The sequence below is a fragment of the Pygocentrus nattereri genome, chromosome 4 (assembly GCF_015220715.1).
Source record: "Pygocentrus nattereri isolate fPygNat1 chromosome 4, fPygNat1.pri, whole genome shotgun sequence".
NCBI classification, from domain to species: Eukaryota; Metazoa; Chordata; class Actinopteri; order Characiformes; family Serrasalmidae; genus Pygocentrus; species Pygocentrus nattereri.
Genome location: NC_051214.1, coordinates 39733064 through 39757007, shown reverse-complemented (window position 1 = coordinate 39757007; position 23944 = coordinate 39733064). Strand labels below are relative to the sequence as shown.

Sequence of the window (23944 nt, the reverse complement as noted above, 5' to 3'; positions counted from 1 at the left end):
TCAGCAGACTGTCTCCGCCCATTTCTCTGGAGGTGACGGTGTAAAGGCTGAGAGCATCCCCTGCTCACCGCACCCTTCCTTCACTGCTGCCCATCAGTCGGAACGCTCATCAGCTCCACTCTCACTGAAGGTCTCTTAAGGTCCTGTTTTTTTGTTCTGGCGAATAAAAAGGCACTGACTGGTCTATGGAAAGAGCGAGAAGGTTTCCGCCGAGCGCAGACATGGGCCGCAGCTGTTTCGCTGGGAATCCGTCGCTGCCTTAGCTGACTGCTCCCACACGACATCATGGCCAAACAGTATGATGTGCTGTTCAGACTCCTGCTGCTGGGGGACTCCGGCGTGGGCAAAACCTGCCTCTTATGCAGATTTACGGACAATGAGTTTCATCCTTCGCACATTTCCACCATCGGTAAGGACGTGCTGAGTTACTTTCCCTGTGTAAGAACTTGTTATATCCTGTCAGAGACCTGCCACATGCAGTAAACAGAACCATATTCACTGTGCACCCTGAAAAAGATGACTGTTTAATCATGAGTTCTATATAGAGCCATTTCATGCTTAAATGGTTCTTTGTAGGGTGAAATGGTTCTCCAGATGGATGGAGAATGGGCTGTATATGAATACTTATTTTTGACAATGGTTCTGTATCGCACCAAAAGGGGTTCAGCTATTGTTACAAGCTTGACATCGGCAGCCCTGAAGAACTCTTGAAGAACCCTCTTTTGTAAGTGTGTGCTGCTGAACCTGTGAACCCGTCAACATCATATCAAGAAATGGTCAAATAGGCCACTCTAAGCTCGATTATTTGATTGGTCATGAACAGGGATTGGGCATGTTTTAAAATGGTGAGACAGGGATTCAGTCTATAATGTAATGTAATGTAATGTAATATAATACAATGCTTTATTTTTTTAATATGTCGTTATTTGTAAAAGGATCTCTCATTTGAAGCCTTCACATCAAGTCCATCGTGTTAAAGGGCCCATATAATGGAAAACCAACTTTCCCTTACTTTTTTTATATAAAGGAGTTTAAACTAATTCAAAAACACTAATAAAGTTTAAACATACCATTCAGTTCATACGGCCCATATATGGAGATTAAGCCTGTTTTCAATTCATTCTTTCGTGATGTCTGATTCCTGTGATGCCTTCAAGTCCTGTTGGAAATATCAGATTTTTGAGATGACCGCACATGAAATGCACACGAGCGCCACCACAATGTCATATTTACTAGTGGGAAACTCAGATTTTTCAACGAGCCCTGGGTTTCCGAGGTGGTGGTGTGTCAACAAAAAAGCAATGACAGCCGCTAACAAACTGTATTTCAGTTATTCATCGGCCACAGCCTTAAACCTGCAGCCTGAAACCACCCACACATGGAAATACAGATAGAAGCACGTTTTTTTACAGTAACGCAAAACACAAAGACTCTCGTTAATGACACAAAAACAAAAGTAAGCCAAAAACATTATTTCTAGTGTATGTTATTTCCAACCAAAACCACTTGAACACAAATCAAGTCGTACTTATGACCTCCACATTAGGAACTTCCGAGGAGGATCTGAAGGCAACATAAGAACCAGCTAGTTTACATATAGAAGCCTATCCAGCCTGTTTAGCCCCACCCATTCATGTTGAAGCTATGAGTGTTTCCGCTGTGAGTGCTTTTTGAATGAGGTTCAAAAAAAGCCTGTATAATTCTAAGTGATGAAAATAGTCATGTAAAGATGAATTCTGATATAAAAACACACAAATGTTATACGTGGACCAAGAAAAATGTAGAGACTTTAAGTTAGGTAGCTTACTTCTGGGACCTGTGGTAATAATTTCTGCACCTTTTCACACATACATACATTATTTGTTTGGTAGATTTAATATCATTCATCTCCATATATCCCATGAGGTATGATTATCATTATCAATTAGGGGTGTAACGATACATACAACCCACGATTCGATTCAAGGTTCAAGGTTTAATATTATCGTAATCTTTTGAACCAGATTTGAAGGACAAAAAAATGACGACTGTGTCCATGTTGTTGCACAGCTTACATGACGTTGTGGTTGTTGATTTGTGCTGGTTGTTTGCTAAATTTGGTGCACAAACAATGCAATCGCATTCATTGTCATTATAATAGAATGTCTATTCGCCGTCATGCACATTGCTACATGGTTGCTTGGCAATATCACTATGTCACAGTGCTTTGTTACACCCCTATTATTAGTAGTAATTAACTGTGTTTGAGGAAAATAAGCAGCAGCTGTTAATGACAGTTTCACACTGTGGGTCTTCATTATGGCCTTGGATTTATTCAGTAAGATCTGAAACATGAACAGGCACAAGTTTTGTGTAACAGATCATTGGCACACTGTGTTGTTGTATATTTAGCACTTTAAGACCTGAGCTGTGTGATTTAGTGCATTTATTTCTCTGTGCTATTTATAACTGGTAGCACCTGCTAACTATGAATAGCCATAAACATCTTTTGAGGATGCATGATTTAAACATTCAATTTCACATTTAAAAACAACTTATGTAGGTATAAAAAAGAATTTGTGACCTTTCAGAGGGACCAGTGTACTTAAAACGTGAAATAACAACAATAACAACATGAACATTTGCCACCTGTTCCTATCTGTTTTCACATCTGTTTTGAATGCATTATCTCTGCTTCCTGAATAATGTAGTCTAATCATATTTGGTTATGTCCTTAGAGAAAATACAGAACAAAATGCAAATATATTCAAAAATATATTCCGAAATGATAGGTCTCACCATTCTGTATTTTTAGTCGGTCTTAAAGTGTCTCTTTAGCTCTTGTAACTGTAAAAATTTAACATTATTTTTAAAATAATATTTTTTCAACATTGAATCTAAGAAATTATGCATTTACTCTTTCAAAATGAGTTAATGCGTCTTGCATTTTTGAAAGAGTTTCTTTGCTGACAATGACTTACATGAGTAACAGAGTTGTTTTTTTTTGTTTTACTTAAATTTTGTAACTATATTTTATTTATAAATTTATTTCAGTCTATAATCTGAGTAATTGAGTTAAACATTATAAATGACCTCATCACCCAACATCACAATATCTTTGAAAATAAAAGAAAATGAATTTTTCTTTTTCCCCACATCTTATTCAAGAAATTTGGATGATGTGTCTTCTTGTTGAATATGTGCCTAGTGGAATGTTCCTGATGCTTCATAGAGGTGATTGTGTTTAGGTAACAGCACTGAGTGAATGTTGAGAGACACAAAAAATTCCAGAACCTATAATATGATGTCAAGAAATGACAAATAGGTCAGTGTTGCCTTGATTATTGGACTGTTGGAGGAACAAAACGGTCCCTCGATATCTACTCAGTGCTGGATCTTGCATTATATTTTATTATATTATATAGATTAAATCTGTGTACCACAGTAATTAAATCTATATAATATAATGTAATGTAATATAATGTAATATAATATAATACATTACAATATATTATATCATGTTTCATAACCTGTAATTGGTGACTCATGAAAAAGATGCATAAAGCACTAGATTGTTCATTCTTAATTTGTAATGGAAGTTAATGTAAAAAAAATATGTTTTTGATTTCTGTTGGTCCATTCTTCATAAGATTTTAACACAATGTAAAAAAACAACTCCTGTTGATGCTGCTGCTACACAGACCTATATTTACATATATATATATATATATATATATATATATATATATATATATATATATATATATACATATATATATTAAATACCTGTTTCTAAAAGATGGAGATGTTGAGAAGTGGTAATGTAAAAATTTATTATGCCTTGTTTTGTTTCATAAACCCACACAACTCTCAAAAATGGCAGGAAACAATCAGAAAAATGTAGCAAAAATGTCCTTTAAAACTAATTTTAAACATGGCATGTTAAGAAAATGTGGAGTTTACCTTCTTCCACCTGCAAAATATTGATGAAACACTTTGAATCTAGATTCAGCAGGTAGATTTGCTTGTTCTTCAAGGAAGGCCTGAAGCCAAAGTCCTTCAAAGACTTGCATATGGTGCTGGATTAACAGGATCTGTTCTGTTCCACAGTTGGCTGGGACATACCCACTGAGTATATTCTCTTCAGTAACTAATGCCACATAAGTCTCTCTGGCAATAACAAGATGCTGTGATGAACTGTAGCCTATAATGAATGAAGAATCTTTCCACTGAGGTGTTTTTCATGCTTGTGAGATTTTATCTGTGTGGATTCCTTTGTTTTGATTACCCTACAACCTTTAGAGAGGCAATACAGTTTTTAAAAGCTGGCACTGGAGCATTAATCTCTTCCCCTGGCTCTGAGAGATGGCTTGAGACCTGCCCTAAATCATGGTTGAGTAACCTGTACAATAGGCCTGTGAGCCGTATATATTTTAATACAAGGGCCTCAAGGACCAATGTGCTGTTAATATAAAAGACTGAGATGGCAGTGTCAGCAGAGGATACAGGATAGATCTTTAGCACTATTTCAATACAGCATTGAAAAATTGAAAATGAATGTTTGAAACAGTGTACTGAAATGTAAAACTATATCGCTGATACACTCCTCTGTCATTTCTGAGACTCTCTTATCTACCATCTTCTGTGGCGTCCATGGCAGCGGTTATCCATCAACATAGTAACATGTATGTTTTCATATGCTTGAGAATGTCCATGCTAACCTACTTCTAACTCCATATTGTGAACAGTTACCGTACAGCCTGACTGTGGAAAGCATTCACAGGAAAGACAATAGGTCACTGAGGGACATTGTATCTTCAGTTAACTCAGATAGTCATAATGTTTGTTTCATGTAGTTTAGGTCAGCAATCAAGTGTAAAATGGAAAACTTTTATAGCTTGCTTGTTTGTAGTTGCACCAACACAATACCGTCACTTAATCACAGTATCGGTGATGGAAATGGGAATACCGATACCACTGTTACCAAAAAGCAATTTTTGGTGAACGTATGCATCTTAGTAGAGGTCTTAGTAGAAAGTGTAGGGTGCATTCTGTCTACTAGGGCGGTGTAGGTTGACAAGCAGCAACAAAAATGCTCATGGCAGAATCTGTAACACCAGTATTTTGTGGAAAGGCAGTAGTAGTGGGTGATATACCAGCTGGAATTCTTCCTAAGCTATTGGTTTCATCAACATACCACAAACATACCAGACAACGCAATATACAAACAGTGTAAAACACGCTAACAGAAGCCCCTTACCGTTACGGCTGAGTCAGGCTTTTTTCAGTAATCCCTCATCTATCACTGGTGTAGTCAGTTACAGTCTGAATTAATATTAGGCCCGGTTGCTATTAAGGGAGCAAATGTTACAGTGACGTATGAAAGGAATCACTGGTCTTTTGAGGTAATGATAGCATTTAGCCTTGTTTTAGCTTTTAGCATACCATCCTGCATCGTCTATGGTGTACCTCCGTCGGTCAGCTGCATCATGTAGCATCAGGGCCTCGTGGTCTTTAGCTTTGACAAAGTTAGTAAACACTGCTGAGTATGTGACTCAGAGCTGTGAGAGTGAGTGAACAGGATGCACTTATGAGACAAATGACTTGAGAAATTAATCTGTGAAACAGAATTCAGCACCGTTTTTGCTGAGCCAGAGAAGGTGCTGTGTGCTTACATAGATCACAGGTTTATCTACATATACATACATACATGTTCAGTTCTGTTTTAACACAATAAAATATTTTTATTATACATTAATTAATTTGTAAAATATGATTATTTTACTAATTATATGATAGTAAATACTAATTAGAAAAATTGTTTAGTATTAACCATCTCAAATTAGTTACATTTAGGCATTGGTATTGATACTGGAAGAAAGAAATGGTATCAGTGAACGTCTGCTTTTTTCCAGTCAATATAGTGGGACATGGAAGCGTTTAGTCTGGTGATGCCCCTGCTGTGCTCTTTTAACAGCCAGAGTTCAATCAATAACACAAGTAAAACAACCCAGCTAGAAATGCTGACAGAGCTGTTTTTACCATGTGTAATGTAACTGTTTTCTTTGTGAATGGTTAGCATGACTTTTTTTCAGCCCAAGAAAATGGATTCTGTTGGCCCATTTAAATGGGAGATTTTCTAGCTCCAGGGTTGTACAGTTAGACTTGTGTGTTAAGTAATGTGTAGTTAATGGGTGTTTGGTGTGTTAAGCCATCATATCCTCCCTCTGTACAGCTGAAAGGGTCACTGTTGAGTACTTTTTATGCTAAAAAAGAATGTAGATCACGTCAGGTCTATTCCCTTCCAGCAGTCTCATCTTTCACAGCCTTTAGTCAACCTTTACAGTCACTGTCAGCATCACTAACAATGACGTGCAGTGTAGCATTATCTTATATTCTAATAGTGCTCATAAAGTGTGTTTAAGGTAATTGGTGTTTGAATGTGTTTGACAGGTCTTGTTTGAATTTGTACTCGCTTGACAGTATGGCCTGCTGGGATGTTTCTCAGTATCTTCACTGACAAGGGGGAAGCTGGGTGATAATTGATGTTTTCACATATTATTGCTTTAAATGTAATGTTTTCAATTGTTTTCCTGCAGCTCCATATATAGAGCTGTGAAAAAGTATTTGCCCCTTCCCAGTTTCTTCTACTTATGCATATCTGCCACACTTGAATGTTTCAGATCATCAAACTACTATTAAAAAAAAGTAATTGCCCCCTCAGTTACTTTATCAAACAGTTAACCAAATTCAGTTGACTATTGGTTAGAATTTCACTAGCATGTTTACTGCCAGGCCTGTTGAATCTAAACATCACTTAAATAGAACATGTCTGGCAATGTGAAGCAGACTAGAAGGTCTCAAAAAGTAGCACATGATGCAGCATTGTAAAGAGATTCAAATACAGATGCAAAACAAAGTCACTGAAATCTTCCAAGCTGGAAAGCTTTACAAAACCAAGCAAAGGCTCTGGGACTCCACAAATGGAGCCTTCCTTGGAACCTTCCTAAGAGTAGCTGGCCTTCCAAAATTTCACCAAGAGAACATCGATGACTCATCCTTGAGATCACAAAAGAATTCAGATGACCATCTGAAGAACTGCAGGCCTTACCTGCCTCAGTTAAAGTTAATGTACACGATTCCACAATAGGAAAGACACAGAGAAAAAATAGCATCTATGAGCTGCAAGGCACAAACCACTGCTTACCAACAAACATAAACTCTCTTCTCACATTTGCCAAAAAACATCTAGATGAGCCCTAAGACTTTTGGGCCAATATTCTGCAGACTGTTGAGTCTGGGACTTTTTTGAAAACCCGGGGCCTGTTACATGTAGCGTAAAGCTAACACCGCATTCCACCATAAGAACATTATACCAACAGTCAAACATGGTGTATTAGTGTGATGGTCTGGGGCTGTTTTGTTTCTGCAGGAGCTGGACTACTTGTCATAATTAACGGAATCATGATTTCTGCTCTTTCTGCTCTCTCGGAAAATCCTGAAGGAGAATGTTGGCCCATCAGTTCATGCGCAGCTCAAGCAGAGTTGAGTTATGCAATAGGATAATAATCCAAAGCACACAAGCAAGTCTACCTCTGAATAGCTCAAAATAAACAAAATTGAGGTTTTAGAGTGGCCAAGTCAAAGTCCTGACCTGAATCCCCTTGAGATGCCGTGGCAAGTCCTTGAACGGTCAGTTATGCTCGAAAACCCTCTGTAGAAGCTGAATTAAAACAAATCTGTGAAGAAGAGTGGGACAAAATTCCTCCACAGCGATGTTAAAGACTCATTCTAAGTTATCGCATACATACGACTGCAGTTGTTGCTGCCGAGGGTGGCACAGCCAGTTATTAGGTTTAGCGGGGTAATGACTTTTTCACATGGAAAAATAATTTCACAAATAGTACCTGCTCTGTGGTGGCCCTGTGGGGGTCCTGACCACTGAAGAACAGGGTAAAAGGGGGCTAACACAGTATGCAGAGAAATAGATGGACAAGAGTCTGTAACTGTAGGTCTTCAAAGTGCTCATATATGGTAAGTGGAGCTGATAAAATGAACAAAGAGCATAGAAACAAGGTGGTACTTAATGAAGTGGCTAGCTGGAGTAATTACAATATTTATCTGCCCAGCTGTCAATTATGGATGACAAAAGACTTGATAGTTAATGGAGCTTTCATGTGTATGATATTAAATTATGCACCATGATCCATTATTGTGGTTTATCTTCATGCTTTTATGTAATGTGGCTCTCTAGTTGCCTCAGTCTGAACTGATCATTGAAATCTGGGATCCAAAACCACCATAGAGAGAGTTTTCTTGTGTTATTGCTTTCTTTTAAATAACTTGGCAAGTGAAATGATTTTAAATCTAATCAATATATCTATTATTTCTCATTTGTAAATTGTTGTAAACTTATTATGAGATTATTTAACTCTGATCTAGACATTGTTTTATGTGATTTTTGAAGTAAAATTATCTCACTATATTGGCAGATATTTTTGCTTGTTATAAGAAGTATGCTTGAAACAAGCAAACGTAAAATACAATCACTTAAAAGAAGTTTAAAAAAGGCTTAAATCACTAATTTTCTTATAATAATCTTAGCAAATGGGCAATATTAGATATATTGACTATATTTAAGATAAATTCACTTGCAAGATATCATTTTTTGCAGTGTATCAAGGTAAAAACGGTCTATGTTTACTTCAAGTTGTCTTTAATTGGTGTGCTGTTGTCAACCAGGACGTCTTGAAATTTGCAGAGCCAAGCACCTGGCAGTGAAAGCAGCAATATTTAAGGAATTCTGGAGGCTGTAGTGTATGATTTCATCCGTACCCATGAGGTCAAAGGTTCAGATCTCTCCAGTGGATAACAATGAAATAAATTTGCTGTGAATACCAGAGACATGACGGTCCATTACCTGTCACTGAACTACCGAATAATATCTCAGAGTTGTAATTCATCATTACATGATATAAATGTTTCTGATTTTGGATTTAGACATTCCTTTTAGTGTTAAGTAGAACCACTTGCTAGTGAGTTATACAAAGAATAGACTGAGACTCTTTCATCACTGAAGTGTGCTGAGTCTCTGGTAAGAGTCATTGCTTTCTGTGCGTCACTGGCTGACCACAGTTTAGTCCATTTCATCACAGTTCCTCCTGCTTCTAACTGGAGCAGAAGCTTTCAACTGAGTTCTGGCCTTTTCTGACTCCCTTACATTTCTTTCATATTATTTAATGCAGCCAATTTCTAATGAATGTAATGGAAAGCCAATTAGTCTTTTCATCAAGACAGATTTATTATTGCAGTGCTTTAAAGCAAATGACACACTGAATGATCTGACTGGTGTTTGTACTCTTACAGCAGTTCTGAGGGACCTTTAATGACATAACGATGGTGTTGAAATAATAGAAATTGGATCCTATCCATAAACTATAATATATTACTGTATATTCATTGTGTCTGGAAATTTTTCACATGTGTATTTGCCCTGCATAGGCAGTATATACAGCGCTGTGAGAATGTTTTAGGCACCTGAGAAAATTAGATTAGATATTTGTCTGGACAGTAAATGTTTATTTGTTCAGAAAAAACACTACTATTACAATAAAACAGATAATTTTAACATGGTACGTAGTTTTTTGTGAATGTTAGTGTGTGTCTTTAACCACTTCCAAATCTGTCCTTAACAAAGCAAGTATTAATTGTAGTTATCCAACACCTGGTTTGGCTAATCAGTGCTTCACTATGTAAATCAAGTGTTTTGGTGATGAGGTTATAATCCATGTGATGGCTGGAGGCCTAAATCCAAACTTTGTTCTCCAAACTAGATAGCAACGTAGCAACTACTTTTTTAAGGAAATAAAATATTGTTACTTTTTACTGTCTTTATGTTTATTTGCATGTATTCTAATGAGCCTAATGTATTTTCTCTTTGTTTCCAGGGGTGGACTTTAAAATGAAGACGTTAGAGATAGATGGCATTAAAGTGAGAATACAGATATGGTGAGTAAGATCATTTCTGTCTCTACAAAAATGGACAATATTCAGTAAGTTAAGACAAAATTGAGGCTGTAAGATGGTTGCTACTACTGTTTTAGCTATATAACACATTGTAGTCCATGTTAATAGATAACAGTCTGTCATACAATGTTAGAGACCACATAAACAAATTTACCAGAGATTGCTTAAAGCTGTACTATTTAAGTTTTGGGGATTTCGAGACTTTCAAGAGTGGAAATGTGTAATTTCACTCAATGTGCAGAACATGTTTTGTAATGTTAGCTGTGATTCTGATGATTGTGAGCTGTTGACAAAGTATTCAGAAAGAATTTTGTGAATTATCTAGGAACCCAACTCCCAAAAAGTTGGGAGAGTATAGCAATGAAAGAGAAAACAAGTTTTGTTTGACCTGCGTTAAATGAAAAACAATACAAAAACTCAGTATTTTTGGTTATATTTTTAAAATAAATGCTCATTCTGAATATGATGCCTGCAACATGTTTAAAAACACTGGTCCAGAGCATGTTTAACACTGTGTTACATCACCTTTCCTTTTAACAATACTTAATAATTGTCTGGGGACTGATGACACCAATTAACCCAGTCTTCTTCGGTTATACAAGTCTTCAGCTGTGCAACCACATGAGGCCTTCATTGTTGTATTTTACACTTCATAATGCACCATATGTTTTCAGTAGAAGACAGGCAGATCAGTCTAGCACCTGCACTCTCTGATTACTCAGCAATGCTGTTTCAAAAGGGGCAGAATGTTTCTTGGTACTGTCATGTTAAAATAAGCTATTGTCTCTTACTTTACTCCTAAAAGGCTGCATATGTTGATCCGAAATGTCTATATATCTTTAAGCGTTAATGGTGCCTTTACAAATGTGCAAGTTACCCATGCCATGGACACTAATACAAGTCATGTCAAAGACACTGGATAGTGAACAATAACAACAGAGAATAAGGTTTGACCACCATAATAAGTATAAGATATGGAAAAGGCAAAAAGCAGGTGAGGCAATGTCTGATTAAAAATGCAGTAGTATCTTCAGAAAGGTCAGTTCATGCAGGTCACGCTTGCACAGTGTTGTACAGCAGAAAGTCCATGGTGGTCAGACTGGTCCAGAAAGCTGGAGAGCAATGGGCACCTGAACAGAGCAGATGAAGTAACAGAATCAGACAGGATGGGCAGTTATTCAACTCAGCAAAGAAACACACAGACAGTTCAGTTAAGAGTGACTGATTACAGTACAGTATTAGTAGAGTGCAGCAGAGAATCTGCTGTTACAGCCTAATTAAAGGGAGAGCCAGATGGTAACAGAGATATGAGAGCTCTCTGAGATGTCGGTGCCCTTCCGCTGTACCCTTATACCATCAGTTAAAGCGTGTACCATGACTCTATGACTCCCAGATCTGTGCTGCCATGCCATGACAGACCCTGGCTTTTGAACTTTATGCTGGTAATAATCTGGATGGTTCTTTACTTCTTTGACCCAGAGAACACAACGTCTACAAACTTTTTGTAGGCCTACCCAAAGGTTTACGCCACTGTTTCAACCTGTCTTTGCTCATAAACAATGACACCTTTCCTGGATGTTCCTTTTTTTTATTATTATTGCACCCTGTACAGTATTGACAATCATACATTTAAATCTCACACATCAGGCCAACATACATAGGATTTTAAGAAAGATTCTCTACGCAAGTCCACAGTGGGGTCCAAAGTTTCCAGGGTTTATCCGTTTGGTGATGTAGATCATGGGTCAGTTTCTCCAGAGGAAGCAGAGTTGCAGCTTGGGAAAGCCATTGCTCAACAGATGGTGGAGAATGGCTGGCCCACCGAGTTAGGATACATTTCTTTGCCAGAAATGAAAGTATTAGAAACAAAAATTTGCGATCAGTATCAAAAATACGTTCCACTCCTGTTCCCAAAAGATACAGGGCAGGGGACTTCTGAAATCGTGTTTGAAAGATTTTTTCTACCCTATTATGTACTCTGTCCCAGAAAGTGCCAATTCTTTTACACTGCCAGAAAGCATGAAAAATGTTCCTTTTTCAGTTTTACATTTAAAACACAAATTAGATCTATCTGGAAACATCTTCTGTAAGCGAACAGGTGTAAAATATATCCTATTCATGAATTTAAAATTAAGCTCATGAGCACCAGATGAGGAACATTTGGGAAACAAGTCTTTACAAATATTGCACCAGTCCTCTTCTGTGATTGGTTGGCCTAAGTCCCTCTCCCAGACTCCTCTCAGACTGTCTGATGATGCTTTAACATGCTTTAGCAAAATGCCATAAAGTAGTGAAATCAACCCTCTAGCCAGGCTTTTCTTAACTAGCAACTCTTCAAGGTCGGTTAATTCCTTTCTGAATCGCCCTTCCTTAATAGTTGAGATGATCAGGTGACAAACCTGGAGATATTTAAAAAAGCCTGACCTAGATAACTCGTATTTTTCTTGCAGTTGTGTAAACGATTTCCAGAAAACATGTGGGAAATGTTTTTAATCCCTCTGTCAAACCAAACTGAGAGTCCAGAGCTATTCAGCTGAAAAGATAAATCTGGGTTATGGGCCAGGGGGGAAAATAATGAAAGACAATGAGAGATATTTCTTAGCATCTGTCCAGGCCATAAGAGTATTGTATAACACAAAGTTCTCAGAGACACACCTCACCTTTACAGCATCATTAATGAACGGTAAGCAATCAAGAGGAATAGGGCTACATGCTTTAGTTTCCATAGAGACCCAGCGAGAATCCAGCCTATTTGCACACCAACCGATCATGTGCTTAATTTGAGATGACCAATAATACAACTGCATATTAGGCACACAGGCACCCCCTTCCTCCTTCGCTCTCATTAATGTGGAGAATTTAAGTCTTGGCCTTTTATTATTCCATATAAATTTTGAAAAAAATTCTCTAAATCCTTGAAGAACATTGTGGGTAAATGGCAAGGGATTGACTGAAATAAATAAAGTAAGCAAGGGAGGATATTCATTCTTATAACATTCACCCTGCCAAATAAGGAAATGGGGAGAAAGTTCCATAATTTAAGATCATGTTTGATATTATTGATAAGTGGGAGATAATTTTTGTCAAAAGGATTATTAAGGTCTGGAGTAATGTGAATACCTAAGTATTTAAAACCTTCTAATGCTAACTGAAAGGGGGAATGTAATTGCCCAAGGTGTGTGGGGGACCTGGATATTCCTTTTATACCCAAGCATGAAACCATCACCTCTTTAAACCTCTTTGTTGAATTTTCAACAACATTCAGCAACATTTCTAGTCTTAAATTGCTCCTGTCCTAACATTTTTTGGAATGTGCTGCAGACATTAATTTCAGAATGAGCATATACACTATATGGGCAAAATTATTGGGATACACTTCCTAATCATTGAATTCAGATGTTTCATTCTGTCCCATTGCCACAGGTGTATATAATCAAGACCCTAGCCATGTCAAAGAGTGGATCATTTTACAGAGCTTACTGAATTCAAGTGTGGTACTGAAATAGGATACCATCATTGCAGAAACTCAGTGTGTGAAATTTCTTCCCTCCTAGATATTTCATGATCAACTGTGGTATTATTGAAAAGTGGAAGAGGTTAGGAATTACAGCTACTCAGCCATGAAGTGTCAGACCACGTAAAATTACAGAGTGAGTCGCCAATGCTCTGCTGACGCAGTAACTGCAGTTTCTGAGTTTCAAACCTCCTCTGCCATTAACATCAGCACAAAAACTGTGTGGCAGGAGCTTCATGGCATGGGTTTCCATGGCCAAGCAGCTGTAGGCAAGCCTTACATCACCAAGCACAATGCAGAGCATCAGATAGGGTGGTATAAAGCACGCTGCCCCTGGACTCTGGAGCATGAATTCTATGGAGTTACAAATCATGCTTCTCTATTTGGCAGTCTGATGGGTGAATCTGGGTTTGCTGAATGCTAGGAGAACGTTACCTGCCTGACTGCATTACACGAACTGTAGAGTTTGGTGGAGGAGGGATAAAGCGGCAGAATTGTTTTTCATGGGTTGGCCTAGTGATTAGGTCCCTTAGTGATTTGTAAATGTCCCAATATTTTGTCCAACTGGTGTATTTACAAAATGGTTAAAGGGGTTAAGGTGAAATTTTACACATGTTGTATATAATTTTACATATCTTCCATCTGTATAATGTTTAACTTGCATTTGAGCCCCATTTTTGTAGCTTGTGTATGTGATGTAAATACATGAAGACATATGAATTGGTCTTAATAAAAATCTGACCCGTCACTTCTGACTTTTAGTTTTTCAGTTTAAATTCCAGGCCTACAGGGTGACTCCCCCAGCATGTTTTAGAGTTCTTCCTTTCTTTGAGTAATGCTGCTTCTTTCAATTTTAGCAAAGAAAATCTTACATAGTGCAGCTTTTAAAAACTCAGCATTGTATGAGGAAAATGTGTGATTTAATTCAGACATAAATTGTTAACCTCTGTCACTTGTTATTAGCCTCCAGTGCAAACTAAAGACACCAAGACATCGCTTTAAGTCTGAGCAGTGATGTGTTGGGATCAGGCCTAACTATTCTGTATCTTGGTCTTCTGTAGGGACACAGCAGGTCAGGAGAGATATCAGACCATCACTAAACAATACTACAGACGAGCACAGGTGAGCATTTACATCCATCACACTAGATCAGTACGAACATAGCCTAACTCCAACTACAGCATGCTGTTGCTCCATGTGTATTCTTCTGAGTGTCTGTTTGATGTTATGATTGCCCTCTTTTCTCCTTTAAAACAACTTTACTACATGTTAGATATGGACGGCAGAAGTGCTGTGTTTTGTGATGTTTCGCCTAAAAGTCATCAATTTTACCCTAACCTTTAGTTTAAACTGGCCTCAAATGGCCAGTTATTTTCATTCTTATTCTGTTCTTCACTCTTATTAATAAACTATAAGAACAAGTAAGTGATTTTTACCCAGGCTTCTCCCCAAGTTCTCTCCCGCTAAAACAACACGAGCTCAGCACACTTGCAGGAGAACACTTAACTGCCAGTTTTGTTACATCAGCTAACAAACATTTGCATTGGAGGAGACGTGGAGAGATAGAAGTCCATCCTAGCCACCCAGAGAAAGCGAGGCTCTTGTGCTTTCTGAGACTTATGGCCAAGGATGGCTGTGACATCATTGGGTATCAAACCTGCAATCTCTGGGTGATAGGGTCAGTTGCACCACTTAGGATCCACATGCCCACAAATGCACAATAAAGAGACACATGAGATGAACAGAAAAACAACATGCATCTGCTCAAAGTAGCACTGCGTAAGTTTGGTTAATTTTGAGACACATTTGTTGGAAATGTGTATTTGCAAGTACCCCAAAAAGCATATTTGTTTGTTATTATCTATGGTGTTATCCACAAAGCTGTCTCTTCATTGTCATTTATTCTATCACTGTTAGTTCCACACCCACTGGTTGGGTACTCAGCCCACCCAGCCAGATCTTCTTTACAGTCAGACTGTGATGTTAATCCAGAAAGATACAGTAATCTGCAGAAATCTTGGGCACCTAAGCACATTATTTAAACCCATTAATCTGGGTGTGTTTGTACTTAACTGTAAAAACACCACATATCATTAGAATATGCCTGATTTGCAGTTAACTAACCAAAAATATTGTTAGCAATAATAGTCATAATCTGTGCATATGGCAATCCAGTACAAAAGTGGTCGTACTTATTTTACATTCACATTGGTATCAACAAATGCTGCAACTATTCTGTGTTTCATGTGCAGACACAACAAAGACACTCCTGCAGAAGCATCTCATATACTGCAGCAATGCACAGTTAAAATATGTTATTTTAGGAAAATAATCACAGTACACAATGACATTCTGCTGCCTTAAAAAACTGTTGTAAGGATGTTATGTTTATTTCATATTTTACTCTTTCCAGTCATTAAAACTGCAACACTATAATGTTTGCTTAGTAGGGGGAGCAGTGCACTCACTGCCACTGAATGATGTCATTTAAACATCTGAATGAATTGGGGCATGATTCATGTAAATGGCATATAAATAAGGTCCTGGTAGGCTAGCACTTGATTTCATGCACTGAAGCTGATTCATCTTTTTTCACTTAGATCTCTGCTTGTTTCCACATTGTGCCAGACGCAGAGCAGTTTGTATGTCATTCAAGGCTGTCAAATCTGCACTTTTTAATGCAACTTTGTAGGTCATTATGTTTTATGATATTGTTTCCAACTAACTCAGTAATGTGAATTCTTTCATTTTGAATGCAAATATTATTACATGTCATGCTTGAATAAAAACATCACTGATTGCAAATAGCATTATAATGCTAATCATCTGTCTCATGAAACATTTTCCCTCCTTAGGGAATCTTTCTGGTGTATGACATCACGAGTGAGCGCTCCTTTCAGCACATCATGAAATGGGCCAGTGATGTAGATGAGGTGAGACTTCACAAAAAGTACATGCAGCTCCTTTCAGAATAACAAATCTGTTACCACTAAACATGACTACTTATCATAATTGTAGTAATAATAATAACTGATGTTAGTACCATCATTATTGTTATTGCTTCTATCGTTTATGTAATTGTATCTGTTTATTATGTGTATATAATGATTATGTCCCATTATTCTGCTACTGCAGCCCACTAAACATAAAAAAAATACCTCCATCCATCCATCCATCCATCCGTCCATCCACCCTACTGCAGTACTTTAGGAAAAGGTACAGTCAAATGCCAAAGTTTGCGCTTCCTTAGTCAAATGAATTTTTATTTATTCATTTATTTATTTTTTTAATAGTGAGAATAAGTTAGCACACCCTTTACAGAGAAGACACATCTGCACATTTTAATACACAGTTACTAACTTAACATGCTGGAAAAAATACATAAAATGGGGCATGTGCAAAAGTTATGGCACATGTAATATTTTATTATTATAGTGCATAAAGTGTAATACTTTTTCCAGTACATTGAACTTAAGAAATAAATAGGAATTATGCACTAAAATGAGCAGATAATGCTATATTTATTCTGTGTAGACTTATTTTCACCTTAAAATTCAACAAAACTTGTAATTTGACCAAGGATGTTCAAACATTTGCATACCACTGTATATCACAGTCTTTTAAGCTGCAAAAACAAATGCTTTCATTGTTTTGTTAGTACCTTGCGGTATAAGTTACATTTTAAGGCCTCGCACTGTGTTACTGACAGAAAATGAGCTACACTGAAAAAGAACATCCATCCATCCATTTTCTAAGCCGCTTCTCCGTCAGGGTTGCGGGGGGGTGCTGGAGCCTATCCCAGCAGTCTTTGGGCAGAAGGCAGGATACACCCTGGACAGGTCGCCAGTCCATCGCAGGGCAGACAGACAGACACAGACAGTCACTCACACACTCACACCCAGGGGTAATTTAGCACGTCCAATCTACCTGACTGCATGTCTTTGGACTGTGGGAGGAAACCGGAGAACCCGGAGGAAACCCACGCAGACACGGGGAGAACATGCAAACTCCACACAGAGAGGACCCCGGTCACCCGGCCGGGGAATCGAATCCAGGCCCTCCTCCTGTGAGGCAACAGTGCCGCCTGAAAAAGAACATTACTGCTTTATTAGATCTACCTACCTTGAGTCCACACTCATTGGCCATTTTATCAAAATCACCTGTAAATACTATAGTTGTATACATATATAGTTGTACTTTGTAGGTTTACAGTTACTGACTATAGCCCATCTGTTGCTGTACCGTTGATCAGCCCCAGCAGCGACACTCACATGGTAGTGGCAGGGTCGTACTGTGGTGCTGGTATGCGTCAATCAGACACATTACATGGTTGGTGTACCTAAAAATCTGGCTATTCTTAGCCTTTGCATCAGTTCCAGTAAAGCTGTACTGAGAATCTCTTTCATCCCCCACCCCCTGTGTATTTCTGTCAAGCTTAGCCGAGTCTGTTTTTGTCTCTCTGCCTCAGAACTCATATTTCCTCCTGAATCTTTTATGCAAATACTCTCTCTGTCTCTGATCAGTATGCTCCTGACAAAGTCCAGAAGATTCTTGTTGGGAATAAATCTGACGAGGAACAGAAGAGGCAAGTGGCCACAGCGCAGGGCAACAAGGTTTGTGTTCATATGCTTTCTTACTATTTCTGCCATCAGTCTCATTCTATAGTAATCACTTACTGCTAGGGTGACCTAGGTCAGTATGTTGGTGAAGGTCATAGAAATGTACCTATTATTAAACCTGCATTAAATATACATTTATTAGACTGCATCGTTTTTATCTGACAAGCTTTCACATAAAGGAGATGGTCTATACACCCATTCTTTTTAAACATGGACTCATGTTGACCACAACAGCATGCTACTTTTCTATCATATCAATAGAAACAGACAGATTTTACAGGGAAATTCCATCTAATTTTCAAAAGTTGTACATAATGCAGTAATTGAGATGGTGAAAGAAACCAGAGGTCATGATGTCTAACACACAAAAAAAGCTATTTTATTTACTCTTCAGAATGGCCAATGGCAAGTTTTATTGTTTTAATGTAGTTTTAAAGTTTTAGTGTTGATAATGAAAACATAGAGACAAATCTGAAAAAAATGCGTTTTCTTCAGGAATTGTTTTGCCAACAATGACCTGAATGTACCTTTCCAGCATATACTCAACAGGCCACTTTATTAGGTACTAGTACTAAGGTTGGACCCCCTTTTGCCTTCAGAACTGCCTTACTTCTTCGTGTCATACTTTCAGCAAGGTGTTGGAAACATTCCTCAGAGATTTTGGTTGGTTATTTGAGTTACTTTTGCCTATCATCTCAAACCAGTCTGCCCATTCTCCTCTGACCTCTCACATCAACAAGGCATTTTCGTCCACACTACTGCCGCCCACTGGATATTTTCTCTTTTTCTGACCATTCTCTGTAAACCCTAGAGATGGTTGTGCGTGAAAATCCCAGTAGATCAGCAGTTTCTGAAATACTCAGACCAGCCCGTCTGGCACCAACAACCACGCCGCGTTCAAAGTCATTTAAATCCCCTTTCTTCTCCATTCTGATGCTCGGTCTGCACTTCAGCAAGTTGTCTTGACCACCTCTACATGCCTAAATGCATTGAGTTGCGGAACAAGCAACTGAACCTAATAAAGTGGCCGGTGAGTGTATATGGATTTTAAAATATGCATTTTAGGCCAAACTCTTGTTGAACAACTACCATAAAACAATGTCTCAGGCATTTCATGCAATAAGTTTCTGAGAAGGAGCTTTAGATGCGTTTAATTCCTCAGATTTCTGGCCCCTGTCACCACCACTTTGAATAATTTTAGTTAGTATTTTCTGTAGAACTGAGAATTTCAGATCAAACCAGTCTAATGACTTTGATTACATCTCAAATATTTAATCATGCAGACATTTTGGAAAATCACAGGATTTTCCTTTCCACACTTTCCTTTCCTTCCAATAGATGTTGCCTTAATGGGAATTGATGGAGACTGGAGAAAACCTTTCCTTAAAAATGTAAACATTTTCTAAAAGTTCTAAATAAATATGAACACCTCATAGACACCGAGTTACAATTACGTACTACATTGCTTAAAAAGCGGTAATTTAGCAAGCGCACCTGCCTGAAGTGTAGTTGTACCTGCTTACAGTCCTATTACTATGTTTACGGAGGGAATGTGCTGATCTACACCTTCTGTTGGTTGTGTTCAAAACATTTTACAGCATTGGGAGAATTTTGATAACAAATTAAAAATTGAGGCATTTTGTGGGGCATTTGTGTGACTTTGTTTTCTATGCTCCATTTTGTCAGACAAACTACCTCCAGTTACCTGCATTGAAAATTCTGAATTTCAGCAGTGTAAAAGCAGGTTCATGTGAAATGTGGAGCAATTTATTACAATAAGTCAGGACTTAAAACTGAAATAAAGGACATCTGGTTACCCTAAACATCCACACAATAAATACAGTAACCTTACTGTTTTCCTTTCTATTAACTGCAGCTTGCTAAAGCCTATGGAATGGACTTTTTTGAGACAAGTGCCTTTACCAATCACAACATTACAGAGGTACGTGTTACCCTTTACATTTACTTAATTCTGTCCAATTCTGATAGCAATGTTTAATATAGGAAAATATTTCCTACACTTTTAGACAAGCTGTAGTTTTTGTTTCTTTATTTCATTTTGCCTCATTTCCCTTGATGAGTGGTGAAAAATCAAACGTACTCAATTCCATTGTATCCCAATGTAGTCAATCAGATAAGGCATGTTTGGTGTCTAAAATGTCCCCAAGTTTAGGTAAGAGGTAAAAGGCTAATGTAACTAATATCCCAATTAGCACTGTTCAAACTGCACATATAAACAATCCCACATAATTTTGAGCTGACCATTAATCTCAAATAGACTTGCTTATGTGGTTTCTGACGTTGTATGACATACAGTCATCTATAAAAAGAACTACGGAGATATTTTAGGCTTAAAGGTGGCTAGCTGACTGACACTTGATATAAGGGCAAAACTGTTCAAATATGATTTTTCATTAAACAATACATTTAACAGTCGACTACCAACATATCGCTGTTGTCGGAACAAAACCTCGTATCTCCATTTTTGTTGATTTTCAGTTTTTAACATAATTTGAAAATGCATATGGGCCTTTATATTGTTTGTAAATTTAATGAAGGATGGACCAAAATAAATGGCCAAAAAATGACTTGGAAAAATGTCTGGTTCCATTGACTTACATTGAAAGTAATGCTTGTTTTTTCCTCCTCCTGTAAATTTACCATTTTGGAGATACGGGGTTTTCTTCCGACAGCAGCGATATGTGAAGACTCCAAGGTGGACATCTGTGCCACATGTACCAAAGAAAACCTTGTTTTGCTTTGACAGCTGTAATTCTTTCTTTTCTCTGTACTTTTGTTTCAGTCTTTTACCCGATTGGCTGAGCTGGTTTTGCAAGCCAATAAAAAGGACCTTGATGTCCTGCGGGTCTCCATCAACGACAAGCTCAATCTTGCAGCCCTTGAAGAGGAGGAGGGCGTGTGTGACAGCAGCAGCGACGCCCAAAAGACCTGCTGGTGCTGAGGACTGGACTAGATGTCGCGTTAGCACATTTTCTTTTCAAACTGACCTTGTATTCCTGTTGAACGTTTTGTTCCAGTGCCACCACTGCTGAATTTCATTGTTAGGCTGAGTTTGGTGCCTTCCTTTTCATCACTTCTGTAATGAATGAAGACCGACTTGTAGGCCTCTGAGGTCATGCCTCGTTTCGTTGTTGGCAGCCTGCCAAAATAAGGACTCTATCTATGCTATTAGTGACAAAGGGAAAAATAAATGGCATTTTTGAAAATCAACACCCTGTGGTAAAGAAAAAGTATTAAAACCTATTACATTTTGTCCTATGTACATTTTTCTTCTATTTGTCACTGAGGTCTTTAAGCATTTGAAATGCGAATATAACTACATGCATGCATCACGCAAGCAACATTTATTCGCGTTTAATTGACGTTGCTCGTGTGGAGAATTTGATCACTATTGTATAACACCTGCTACTAAAATTGTAGGCTACTACTGCCACAGTGACTTTTCTCTGATTTGTCAAACGTTCTGCCTGATTACATCATCCAGAGTGGTTTGATGTGTAATGCTCCATACTTGAGAATCATACGGCGTCTCAACTGTACACAGTGGTAGGAGCCAGATGTGAAGTCTAAGTGCAGAAGTGTAAATGCCTCGAAATGTAACCTCACAGAAGTGTATTACAGAAAATAGTTACAAATATTCTGCCTGAAGCCTGAGACATTGTTTTATGGTAGTGTTGAGACTAACATTTTGCCCTAAAACATATTTTCTGAATCTGTTCATGTTGGAGTGGTGCATGCAGGATGTTCTAAGGCAAAATAGGCCCCTAAGAAAACCTGTTTTTTCAGATTTACCACTTTTTTTAACCATTATCAACAGGACATATGAAACTCTTAAGACATGTATAGGTTGACTGGTAGTTTTGGATAGTAAATACTTTGTATTTGTGTTGTAGAAATTGCAGTCCCTGGTGCCTATCACCACCACTGTAAGTACAAAAAAACATTGTTGCTCTACAATGAACCCTTTCACATCAAACCACTCTGAATGACTTTGTTTACATCAGTATTATGTAGGAAATATGAAAAACTGGTGAAACTGCTCTTTAACTACCACATCATGTAAAGCTTCTGTAAAGCCATGTAAAGTACTGGTTTGGGGTATTTGTGTCAGGTTGTCAGTCTACTGATATCAGTTAAATAAGCAGAAGTGTTTGTATCGTGTATATAAAACTTAATGACCTTTTAATTGAAAGGCACTCAAGAGATAAGTGGAGGGAAAATGTTCATAAGACAAAACGTACAGGATCTGAAACTCAATGGGCCTCATTCACCAGCTGTTCTGACGAAGAAATTTCTCACGCAGTTTTCATGAAGATTCTGTCATTGTCAGAAACTAATTTAAGAAAAATCTTTGGAAGATTTCGGTGAATGGGGCCCAATGTTTTTCCACAGAGCTGGAAACGACGGGGAGGTTTTCGAAAAAGCCATCAAATTTTCCTCATATACGAACATGGTTTTGACCCAGGCCTTGTTTGGATGCTAGTGATTTACAAAATGATGCTGCATCCTCAGTCTCTTAGGCTTTCCTTAATCAAGTCTAAAAGCTTTCTGTTTGCACCTATCGCCTTTTCCACTAGATGGCACCGTCTGCGCTCAGTTTGATTTGTAAAGCAAATGTCTTGAACCCCACAATGCAGCAGCACTCTCAGTGGTGCCACCACGATCCATCCATTTGAATCCATTGGGTTGATTGTTGTTTTTTTGAGAAATATTGACAGTGATTGATTAAAGACATTGAAAGACACTTCTAATGGTAAATTGTCTCAAATATGGCTGTGGAAGAGAATATTTCATAGTGATTTTTTTTTTAAAAGTCCTGCTTTGCATGACCTGTCTTAATCAGGAATACAGGTTTTCTGCAGCTTTCCCAGTACGAGGCCACAGCATGAAGAATGTGCTGATTTCTTTGGCTAATAAAATGGAAAACCTTGAGTCATAGACCTACAGGATTGTTTTGCTGTAAACTGTGTTTGATATCCCCCAAAAGCCCCAGGGAACCTCACTCCATGTTTTCCTTCTAAGTAGGTTCATTTTGCTGTTGTAGGCACATAATGTATATGTACAAAGTATGTGAATAACGAATGGTGTAAACAAGATGGTCTAAATCTTGGGTAAATTTTACACACGCACATCTTGAACACAGCCACATTCTCTCCCACCATTCAGCAGTTTAGTTCTTAAGCTGTTATGTATTATATTTCTCATTATATTTATATGTTTTGTTTGTTTTATTCACAATTTGCTGGATGTTTAATATAACAATCAGTTTTAGTTTCATACAAACATTTTTAATATTTTACATTGTGTTCCCTGGGACTTTAAAGTTCCTTCCAAACTGAAGTGTACAATAAACTGGAAAATGTACAATATTCTAATTAATTATCTAATGTTGGATTTTTACACATTTCTCACAAAAGGAAGCAGGCCAAATAATATTTCTCACTTTTCGAGCTGAATGACACGTCCCCATGTGAAAGCAACATGCACTATCACTGGAATTACTTTGATGCATCTCTAGAAACTGACTCAATGTAACATATGCTCTTATGATGTGTGCAAGTGGTGTTATGGTATGTTGTATTGAATGAATTAGTACACAGTATAACATGTATGTCTGTGCTGTTTGTAACATATTTAAATATGAAAAGTGTCACCTTAAAATATGACATAGTTCTTTAGACTTCTTAAGATGCATTAGTGAATCTATATATGTATTAGGCCAATTGTGATTCTATTGGAGGAGACAGTTGTTCATGAATAAATAGATACTCATTAGATATTTTAA

The 23944-nt window shown here is 37.7% G+C and overlaps 1 protein-coding gene and 1 long non-coding RNA gene across 2 annotated transcripts; one reads left to right on the top strand and one right to left on the bottom strand.

The window, feature by feature from the left end:
- Nucleotides 1–9: 9 nt before the first annotated feature.
- rab15 (RAB15, member RAS oncogene family) lies at nt 10–23944 on the top strand. The gene is made up of 7 exons (XM_017692574.2): nt 10–409; nt 9927–9987; nt 14581–14641; nt 16375–16452; nt 18043–18132; nt 20015–20080; nt 20942–23944. Exons 1-7 carry the CDS (start codon nt 286–288, stop codon nt 21098–21100), a joined length of 639 nt encoding a protein of 212 aa, XP_017548063.1. The 5' UTR covers nt 10–285; the 3' UTR covers nt 21101–23944.
- On the bottom strand, nt 10472–17487 carry LOC119263250. The gene is made up of 2 exons (XR_005130214.1): nt 17447–17487; nt 10472–11135 (listed from the first exon to the last, which is right to left on the bottom strand). It is a non-coding gene; the product is annotated as an uncharacterized LOC119263250 (long non-coding RNA).

Bases quoted from the DNA above. Each gene is read 5' to 3' on its own strand.
- rab15 (XM_017692574.2), top strand. From the start codon at position 286: ATGGCCAAACAGTATGATGTGCTGTTCAGACTCCTGCTGCTGGGGGAC. The intron at 9,988-14,580 runs GTGAGTAAGATC...GGTCTTCTGTAG, and splicing joins AAAGTGAGAATACAGATATG to GGACACAGCAGGTCAGGAGA. The intron at 16,453-18,042 runs GTGAGACTTCAC...GTCTCTGATCAG, and splicing joins GGGCCAGTGATGTAGATGAG to TATGCTCCTGACAAAGTCCA.